Source organism: Salvelinus alpinus, chromosome 9 (genome assembly GCF_045679555.1).
Source record: "Salvelinus alpinus chromosome 9, SLU_Salpinus.1, whole genome shotgun sequence".
Lineage (NCBI taxonomy): Eukaryota > Metazoa > Chordata > Actinopteri > Salmoniformes > Salmonidae > Salvelinus > Salvelinus alpinus.
The window spans coordinates 42,166,511-42,177,673 of NC_092094.1; the positions used below are offsets into that span (position 1 = coordinate 42,166,511).

General features: G+C 40.8%; 1 protein-coding gene across 4 annotated transcripts in view; it reads left to right on the forward strand.

Moving 5' to 3' along the window:
* ntrk3a (neurotrophic tyrosine kinase, receptor, type 3a) overlaps nucleotides 1-11,163 on the forward strand; it is a 256,450-nt gene that overhangs the window by 128,452 nt on the left and 116,835 nt on the right. For 2 of the 4 annotated variants that reach the window (XM_071326246.1, XM_071326248.1), the window contains exons 7-11: nucleotides 38-179; nucleotides 4,164-4,463; nucleotides 9,213-9,227; nucleotides 10,415-10,470; nucleotides 11,073-11,163. The exon at nucleotides 11,073-11,163 is cut by the window's right edge and continues 12 nt beyond it. In XM_071326246.1, coding sequence (XP_071182347.1) covers nucleotides 38-179; nucleotides 4,164-4,463; nucleotides 9,213-9,227; nucleotides 10,415-10,470; nucleotides 11,073-11,163 — 604 coding nt within the window. The remainder of the gene's footprint in view (nucleotides 1-37; nucleotides 180-4,163; nucleotides 4,464-9,212; nucleotides 9,228-10,414; nucleotides 10,471-11,072) is intronic. The other 2 variants (XM_071326247.1, XM_071326249.1) reach the window with 1 other exon arrangement.

Genomic DNA, 11,163 nt, shown 5'->3' on the forward strand with positions numbered 1-11,163 from the left:
GTATCACTCACTTGTCTTTCTCTCCTGCTCTGTCCAGTCCAACGTGTACTGGCCCAATGTCCACTCCATCAACCTGACCCTGGTCAACGTGAGCCGTGATGACAACTTCTACATACTGACCTGTATAGCAGAGAACAAAGTGGGGATGGCCAACGCCTCCATCCAGCTCACTGTCCATTGTACGTAGCTACCAATGACCAGTTCAAGTTCAACGTTTTATTTATCAAATTGCAGACCACAAACACTCTCAATTGTTTGCTGTTTGATGATGATATTCAGCTCAATATTCATCTCAGAGGCCAATGTACCAACAGATAACACCAATATTAATCTCACAGTCAATGTACCAATAGATAACACCAATATTCATCTCACAGTCAATGTACCAACAGATAACACCAATATTCATCTCACAGTCAATGTACCAACAGATAACACCAATATTCATCTCAGAGTCAATGTACCAACAGATAACACCAATATTCATCTCACAGTCAATGTACCAACAGATAACACCAATATTCATCTCACAGTCAATGTACCAACAGATAACACCAATATTCATCTCACAGTCAATGTACCAACAGATAACACCAATATTCATCTCACAGTCAACGTACCAACAGCTAACACCAATATTCATCTCACAGTCAATGTACCAACAGATAACACCAATATTCACCTCAGAGGCCGATGTACCAACAGATAACACCAATATTCATCTCAGAGGCCAATGTACCAACAGATAACACCAATATTCATCTCAGAGGCCAATGTACCCACAGATAACACCAATATTCAGCTCACACCAATATTCAGCTCACAGTCAGACCATGAATAATGTAGAGGTGTCAAGCACCTTGTTACAACATTCTTCTATAAAGTAGACTAGTGGAATTATATGTGTAAAATGCCTCATTAAGGAACCTCCCTTTTATGATGACTATTGAACTTAAACTCCCTCTTATAGATTGTAGCCTATGTTTCATAACTACTCTTATCCATTCTGTAACTTTTTTTATTTAACTAGGCAAGTCAGTTAAGAAAAAAATCTTATTTACAATGACGGCCTAGGAACAGTGGGTTAGCTGCCTTGTTCAGGGGCAGGACGACAGATTTTTACCTTGTCAGCTCTGGGATTCGATCTAGCAACCTTTCGGTTACTGGCCCAACTCTCTAACCACTAGGCTGCCCAGTAACTACTCTTATCCATTCTATAATTACTCCTATCCATTCTAGAAGTACTCCTATCCATTCTAGAAGTACTCCTATCCATGCTATTCTATCCATTCTATAAGTACTCCTATCCATTCTAAGTACTCCTATCCATGCTATTCTATCCATTCTATAAGTACTCCTATCCATTCTAGAAGTACTCCTATCCATGCTATTCTATCCATTCTATAAGTACTCCTATCCATTCTAGAAGTACTCCTATCCATGCTATTCTATCCATTCTATAAGTACTCCTATCCATTCTATAAGTACTCCTATCCATGCTATTCTATCCATTCTATAAGTACTCCTATCCATTCTATAAGTACTCCTATCCATTCTATAAGTACTCCTATCCATGCTATTCTATCCATTCTATAAGTACTCCTATCCATGCTATTCTATCCATTCTATAAGTACTCCTATCCATTCTAGAAGTACTCCTATCCATTCTATAAGTACTCGTATCCATTCTATAAGTACTCCTATCCATTCTATAAGTACTCCTATCCATGCTATTCTATCCATTCTATAAGTACTCCTATCCATTCTATAAGTACTCCTATCCATGCAATTCTATCCATTCTAGCCTATCCATTCGATCACTGCTCCTATCTATCGTATTCTTACCATTCCATTACTATCCTCTCCATTATATAACTAAGCCTACTCTTATCCATTCTATCAGTACTGTTATGCGTTCTATCCTCTACATTCTGTCAGTGCCAGGAGGTCATTGTGTTGAATATTGATCCGTGCGAGCTGGCGGGTGGTTCCCTTGGATGTGGATACTTCATTGATGAGAAGGCAGTGGTCCTTTCTGTGAAAGATGACAGCGTTTTATAGAATGTTCATCACATAATGTGCGTGATTGCTTTCCAGCAGAGCAAGGAGAGGGGAGCTCTGACCCTGTTCGTCGGGAAACATCTGGAAGGTCCTGCTAGTTATTCAGTGGTGGTGCACTGGTGCTGCACTGCAAAGCCATTTGTTTTTGTTCGTGATGTTCTTTATGAAACCACATGCTCTTTTGGTTTTCTTGGTAATTGCCAATCATCCCAACAGCCGCTTGGCGTGTCTGTTGGAAACGCCTTAAAACACAGAGTCAACAGCTGTGGTGATGTTAGACTAACTGACAGTCAAGCCAGGAAATAATTGCTGTCAGTTTGATATTCGCTCCACTATAGTTCCACACTTTATGTTGGCGCGATGTTCTTATGATCATCACAAAACACTGTTTTCAATGAACACTCAAAGTTGGAACCAAATTTGGTTATTGAGATCGATGGCATAAGGGAATCATTGTAGGGTCTCTGAAGAACCATAAATGGGATGGTTCTTTGAAGAACCATACAAAAATCCCTAACCAGGAATGTTTCGGCCTTCCAGGACTGGAATTGAATAGCCCTGCTGTAGGAGTTTAAGCTGCATTTGCATATTTTACATGGTTCCTTTAGAGTGAATTTAAGAGTTACCAGTACCACCCATGACTGTGTTTGCTAGAGACACAGACATGGTTGTTGCATTCATTCATTTTCAGTCCTGTGGTCTTCAACAAGTGAGATCCTAAGTGAATATATTGTCAATAAAATTAAATGATTGGATTAGTTTAGAAAAATGTATGTTATTTATATTTCAGTAGCATAAGATTAATGAATCAATCAATGTACATGCAAAAACATAGATATTGAAACAAATAATTCTAAAAATCAACCTGCAATAGAGAATGCTGGGAAATATAATGACGGGTGTGGTTTTGGTTCAACTCTGGTTATTAACACCAACACTGGGGTTCTTTTACACCACTGAGTGTTCATTTAACTCTTTACCGTGTTGATTTAACTCTTCATTCAACACTAGTTAACACTGGCCAATTTTCTGTGTGCTGTTCAAGGGACCTCTGCAGGCTGCCATACATTTCAAGAACCTTTTAGAATTCTGAAGAACCGTAGATGCCACTTCAAGAACCCCACACTTATCTCAAAGGTTCTTTATCAGGCAAGAGCTCTTCAAAGAACCTTAAGAACTGACAAAGAACTATTTAAGAACTTTCATTTTCTTTTCAGTTAAACTCCCCCAACGTTGCTATTTTTATTAATAAAAAAACAAACATTTGATTGTTAATATGGTGGACATTTCTCTGGCCCAGACTTACGTCCTTTATTAGACCACACTGTTTCCATCAGCTGGATACCATTACAGGGTAATATGATAATTGTTTGTTGCTCCTGCATTTACATTCATACTGACGGGTGATGGCAACAGGGGTGTAACACTATTCTCTCAGTACCCAATACATACAGTATTGATTTGCCAGAGATAATGATGAGATCCGCAAACTCAAGTCTCTCTCTCTCTCCTACGCTCTCTTAACCTCTCTCACGCTCTCTCTCTCTCTCTCTCGCTCTCTCTTTCTCCCTGCTCTCTCTCAAGCACTTACTTTTCACAGAGGCCCTCTGCGTTTTACCTTGCATTAACTAACAATGAGGAAATTGGCATGCTCTCTTAATATGTATATTAACAGTGAATCGAAGTATGATTGATGCTTTATGTGAGCTCAGTATGGCACATTTACAGCCCTGTAATTGCAGATGGTTAGCTAGCTTTCAACATACCGACCATGGATGTGGAGTTACAGTATATGGTGGGCGCCTTTTATGAGGTGTGATATTATTACTGCCTCTGGCTGCCATCCTTCAGAGTGGGTGATGTGTCCACTCAGCCAAAAGCCTGGAGACAACCCAATGTCCCTGTGGTCAGCAGCCACATCCTAGCAGCAGCTTCAAAGATCAACAAAACACCATTTATACTGCTGGCCTTCAAACCACTCACAACCCCCTGAACATTGGTACATAGTGTAACTAGAAGATTGTGTGTGTCACATGTCATGATGCCGACACATTGAAAAACACATCTCTGACCTCGTTTATGTCTGTCCTCCCTCCCAACAGTCCCCCCCACCATCCTGAAGCTAGACGAGCCCGAGCGTCGCCATGAAACCTGCATAGAGTTCACAGTGCGTGGCAACCCCCAGCCTACCCTGCGCTGGTTCCACCGGGACAAGGAGATCCCCCCCAGTGACTATATCCGCACTGAGATGGATACCTACCAGGACTACCTAGAGGGATGCCTCAACTTTAAGGACCCCACGCACCACAACAACGGCAACTACACTCTGGAAGCTAGCAACTTCCTAGGAGTCACCACCAAGACAGTGTATGGACACTTCCTCAACGCCCCTTTTTCAGACGGTAGGTAGATTTGACTTGCTATAGTAGCTATGTATAGCAGTGCAGGTATAAAGTAGCTTTATACCTGTGACCTTTCGTTAGTCCAACAGTATATTGCATGGATCGGAGCAGCAGAGCTAAAACTGTTAAGTGCTACTGTCTTATTAACGGGTTCACTGGTGAATATAGAAACGGTCTCTCTCGCTGTCACGCCTCTATTAATAAAGGTGATTAATTTAGAGGTGAAGATAAGATCTCATTGGGAATGTTACTCTATTCTTTAGAGAAAAATCCTTTACTTGTAGATTGTCATTTGATAACAGTAGAACATCCCCAGTCCTTCATTCCCCTCCCTCCCACCCCACCCATCATACCAAGACAGCACAAAAAACATTTGAAATATATTTTTTTATAGCAATAAATAGTAATACAATGGTAATTACAACAGCACTGCTCACAAGAATGTCAGATGAAATGTTTTGTTAGCAGCTCCAACAACATTTGGCCTATAACAGTTCCCCTCAATCCTGGTCCAGGCCCAAAGGGGTGTGCCCCCCCCCCCCCCCCCCCCCACACCCCTCCCCGGCATCCAACACACCAACCCCAATTAAGGGCTGAGGCAAATGTGTAATCAAAGTTTAAAAAAATACCAGACCATCCCATGCCAGAGATAGAATGCAGTGTAGATCTGCTATGCTGGGAAAAGATGACTGGATGTTAAACGGGGAGAAGCAACTGGCTTGCCTAATACTAAAGTGATTTCAGAATTGGGACCAAATTTTCAGGGAGTCCTTGATAATGGAATTCAAAACATGGATGACGAGGTTCATAGGCAGAGGGGAACACAGTAACAAGACCGGAGAAGCTTGACTAACTCCATGACAACCCAAGTTGGACCATCCTTGTTTTCAAATGTGGAAACCCAGTAAACACACTTAGATATATTTGCTGGCTAGTAGTACACCGTTAAAATGAAGTGCTTTGTATCACAAACATTAGTGGTAACTGAGCTGCCACCACCTTAATAGCAGACAAAACCATAACTTTGCTTGAGTATTGAAACATGTTTGTGAGGGTATTGGGAAAGATTTAAGGTGCACTGATAAATTCATCCTGAGGTGTTCTGAAACATGACATGGTGTGTTGTACCACCACGTAAGAGTCGTGCAACACCTTGCCTGAGACTGGGAGCACTAATCTGTAAAAGGTTGAAAATGCTATGGTGTTTCGAATCCTGTTTAGTGCAGAACTAGATCCTTCTGGAGTTTCCAGTTTAGTGTAAATGGGAGTCGCTCCTCTTGTATATTCCCTTATGTGGTGTATCTAAACTTGTCATTGGTAATTCCAAAAGGTCAAAGGGCCAGTATTTTGCTCAAACAAAGGACACGAGAAAATATAGTTGTGAATAATTTAGTACTTTTTCAAAACATGAACAGGTCTTTCACATTTTTACATTGATAAAGTAAGACAGTTCAATCTGTAAGGTATTGATCATATTCTTTTAAATAAAAAATGTGACATTATATTTCACTTTCATGGAAAAAAATTACTAATTCTTGTACAAAACTTAAGCCCAGGGCTCAATGTGATCCACCAGTCATCCATTATGCTAATGTACTGACCTGAGTCTTTATATTTAGATGGTACACGGCATGGATGGTTGTTCAGATTAATTAAAGCTCAGTACAGTTGAGTTAGATGATATGATTGACAGTTGTCAGTTCAGTTGGCATTAGTCTGATCCTGGACTTGATTGGCTTTAATTAGGATTGGCCAGCCATTGGGTAACGTAGTATGTATGCATGTTTTTCGGCAGGGAGACAAATGGCAAATCATAACAAGCAATAATGATAGTACATGCATGCATAATTAAGTTATCAAATGCTATATTATTGATTAATTGCAATATCAATACAATTATTAATCATCAATAGCAATATGCAAAAGCATATACATGATTAAGCTATGCAAATATAGCGACAATATAACAATATGAATGTCAAAAGTGGGATGCAATAGCATGTTGTGTGGTAGGCCAAAGCTAGAGCAGGCTAAAATGGCAGTGGCTATTCAGTCTAGCATATAGTATGTGGGGTATATATATATATACAGTGGGGAGAACAAGTATTTGATACACTGCCGATTTTGAAGGTTTTCCTACTTACAAAGCATGTAGAGGTCTGTAATTTTTATCATAGGTACACTTCAACTGTGAGAGACGGAATCTAAAACAAAAATCCAGAAAATCACATTGTATGATTTTTAAGTAATTAATTTGCATTTTATTGCGTGACATAAGTATTTGATACATCAGAAAAGCAGAACTTAATATTTGGTACAGAAACCTTTGTTTGCAATTACAAAGATCATACGTTTCCTGTAGTTATTGACCAGGTTTGCACACACTGCAGCAGGGATTTTGGCCCACTCCTCCATACATACCTTCTCCAGATCCTTCAGGTTTCGGGGCTGTCGCTGGGCAATACGGACGTTCAGCTCCCTCCAAAGATTTTCTATTGGGTTCAGGTCTGGAGACTGGCTAGGCCACTCCAGGACCTTGAGATGCTTCTTACGGAGCCACTCCTTAGTTTCCCTGGCTGTGTGTTTCGGGTCGTTGTCATGCTGGAAGATCCAGCCACGACCCATCTTCAATGCTCTTACTGAGGGAAGGAGGTTTTTGGCCAAGATCTCGCGATACATGGCCCCATCCATCCTCCCCTCAATACGGTGCAGTCGTCCTGTCCCCTTTGCAGAAAAGCATCCCCAAAGAATTATGTTTCCACCTCCATGCTTCACGGTTGGGAGGGTGTTCTTGGGGTTGTACTCAACCTTCTTCTTCCTCCAAACACGGCGAGTGGAGTTTAGACCAAAAAGCTCTATTTTTGTCTCATCAGACCACATGACCTTCTCCCATTCCTCCTCTGGATCATCCAGATGGTCATTGGCAAACTTCAGACGGGCCTGGACATGCGCTGGCTTGAGCAGGGGGACCTTGCGTGCGCTGCAGGATTTCAATCCATGACAGCGTAGTGTGTTACTAATGGTTTTCTTTGAGACTGTGGTCCCAGCTCTCTTCATGTCATTGACCAGGTCCTGCCGTGTAGTTCTGGGCTGATCCCTCACCTTCCTTATGATCATTGATGCCCCACGAGGTGAGATCTTGCATGGAGCTCCAGACCGAGGGTGATTGACCGTCATCTTGAACATCTTCCATTTTCTAATAATTGCGCCAACAGTTGTTGCCTTCTCACCAAGCTGCTTGCCTATTGTCCTGTAGCCCATCCCAGCCTTGTGCAGGTCTACAATTTTATCCCTGATGTCCTTACACAGCTCTCTGGTCTTGGCCATTGTGGAGAGATTGGAGTCTGTTTGATTGAGTGTGTGTACAGGTGTCTTTTATACAGGTAACAAGTTCAAACAGGTGCAGTTAATACAGGTAATGAGTGGAGAACAGGAGGGCTTCTAAAAGAAAAACTAACAGGTCTGTGAGAGCCGGAATTCTTACTGGTTGGTAGGTGATCAAATACTTATGTCACGCAATAAAATGCAAATTAATTACTTAAAAATCATACAATGTGATTTTCTGGATTTTTGTTTTAGATTCCGTCTCTCACAGTTGAAGTGTACCTATGATAAAAATTACAGACCTCTACATGCTTTGTAAGTAGGAAAACCTTCAAAATCGGCAGTGTATCAAATACTTGTTCTCCCCACTGTATATATCAAACAGTAGATAAAACTAAAAGCTAATAGGCAAACAAGCCAGCAGTATTAACTGAAACTCGGGCAGTAATTTGCCTAAAAAACAAATGCACAAAAAGGTGCAAACAATGACATGTCAATTAACACCTACATGTAGTAAGGAGAAGGCCGTTTTACTTGGACTGTTAGCATTAGTGGCTGAAATGCTACACAAAACAAAAGTTCATATTGAGTGAATTCCTTTTCCTTCAATGTAATAACATTTTGTACATTTTTATTGACACATACTTTCTTGGATTGTTTTGGAGCGTTTCATCTGAGTATTTGGTGTGCTCTCAACTGTCTGAGTTCATGAAGGACCCGAAGACAGGGGAAGCACCCGCAAACTTGCCTGTTTTTATATTTGACCATAGAGTTTGCTAGAGGGAATGTGACCAATAAAATGTGATTTGACCTCTGCTTTAATTTACATAGCCCATTTGGAATGTAACATTATTTTTAATCTCACAAAGTTTCCTGGCAACTGTGGCCTATAATTAGTGCCAAACTCTACCCTAGGAAAAGTATTACATTACCAGTGTCTTCCTTAAAATGTTAATCGAAATATTAACTGAAAATAAATAAATATTTATAATCTATCAATATTCATGCTATTAACCATTTGCAATGTAAAAACATTTGATTATACTGTATGAGAGACAGTGTCTGCCAAAACATTATTTGTGTGTTTTGGTGCTGCCTTTTACATATACTGAAACACCAGAAAGTATTTTCACATCACTCTCTTAAAAACACAATGATTCAGATTGAAGAACCACTTTGGTTGTTTCAGACTACTTCCGTTCTGTTTTGAAATCCGTTCAGTGTATCGTAACACTTTCATCGCGTTTACATTCAAACACCTGCACTACTTGTCATGGTTTTACTACGCAATGATGGTGTTTTGAGTCTTTCTATTTGAACAGTGGAGAGTGAAAGCGGTGTTCTTCTTTGAACATGCCCTGTGCATATATACACACTGGTTGAGCACGCCACTGATGACTCCTCTTCTGTCTTCTTTTCCCACAGATTATGGTGATTATGGTAAGTGATCTTAGAAGACAGTCAACAAGAAATAGTACCATGACATAAATAGTACCATGACATGAATAGTACCATGACATGAATAGTACCATGACATGAATAGTACCATGACATGCAAGAACCTGGAAGTCTCTAGCTCAAACACACAGATTAAACTGAAACAAAAGGTGATTAAAACAACTCTAGGGGGGTTATGGTAAGTGATTTTTCTTCTCAGACAAGTCAACAAGAAATAGTACCAGGAAATATGTAAATAGCACTGACGTAAATAGTACCATGACATCTATTTAATAAGCAGAGCAACAAAGAGGTCATGGGAGCTTACATTTGATGTCATTTTAATCTTCTGATATTCACTACCCTAATTCCAAAATGTTGTTGCCACCATATACTGCCTACATTAGCTGGGTAAGACTCAAGGTTACAGCTAGACACCTCTATCATTGGAGGACCAACAGGCTCATTTAGTCTTTAATCTGTTCTAATTTAGGAGGTAAATGTAGAGGCAAGCACAGCCACTGACCTTCATCCCCAGGCCCTCACATTGACATCATGCCAGAGCTTCATTGGGATTTTCCACGCATAATAAATCCTGAACGCGTAAGGGAAAGAGTGACAGATTGTTACTGTCAGGGCTCAAAATGATGTTGGATGAGTCCACTTGGTGGTAGGAAGGCAGGAAGAGGCCGGGCAGGACAGACGGGCTCATCAGAAACACCCGGCGCTGTTCTGTTCTGTTCCGCTACACCACATTGCTTCGCACCGCGGCCTGTTAGCAGAGAGCATGATGGGAGGGCAACCCAGGGGCATTAGTGTCTCCATAGAAGTGGATACAGATGAGAGACTTGAAAAGGTCTCATTGTATCAGAAATGGAAGCAGATCTGTGAAGGGCAACAACCCAACTGACTCTACACAGTTTACAAAGCATTAAGCATAACATCAGTTAGCTGCAAGAAATGTGGGTGTGTGCTGTAATTCTTTGATTTGGTACACACTGTAGGTCATACCCACCCTTCTCCCCTCCCATCATGGATTCCAACTCTTTATTTGCATCTCTATGCCTATGGCTAGTTGTTCAGAATGATTGTGTAGACTGCATGTTAGGTATTCAGGATATACTGCACATGTCACTGTCGGTTGCCTGTCAGTACTTTCATAAATAGTGTTTATTTTGTCTTCATCACAGGGACTCCAACACCGACCATCACAGTAACACACAGGCCTGAGGAGGACACATTCGGGGTGAGTTTGAGAACACTGTGGTGCTCAACTAAGTGGCTTTTCTAATCTAGTGGAGATACAACCTGTATACAGAACATCAACTTCTTCTTCTTTTTCCTGGGAACAACAACTAAAAAGAGGCTTTAGTTTGAGCTATTTTAATCCATTTCTTTTCTTTTTCACTTCCTCGCCTTGTAGCTCGCTCCTATCTGCCTTTTCCTTTTTGCCCACTGTGTTTAACAACTTCTTAAAAATGTAATTTCGCTCATCTTTGTGCTGTAATTGACTGGATGGAGATTATTTCCTCATTTGAAGGTTTTAATGGGGAAGAGAGCAGTGACATGGGAGGAGAGACGACTTCCAATTGTTTGGAGGTCCTAATTATACCGTATGACGGTTTTTCAGTATAACTTCATTTTGGGCTTCTCCTTTTTGATTTCTCTTTGTTTTGTTATTGCCAGCGGAGAATGTATAAAGGCCGTTTTCAGTAAAACATTACTAATCCAGTTTTCACAAGCCCTGCATTTACTGTAGGCTTCGTGACTGTTGGCTATTCAGGTTTTTGGAGGTATATCTTTATTGTGAGACTTACTCTCACTAAGCCCTGTCTTGTCGTCTTCCAGGTGTCTATTGCTGTGGGCCTTGCCGGATTTGCCTGTGTCCTTCTTGTTGTCCTGTTTGTTCTCATCAACAAATATGGCCGACGTTCGAAGT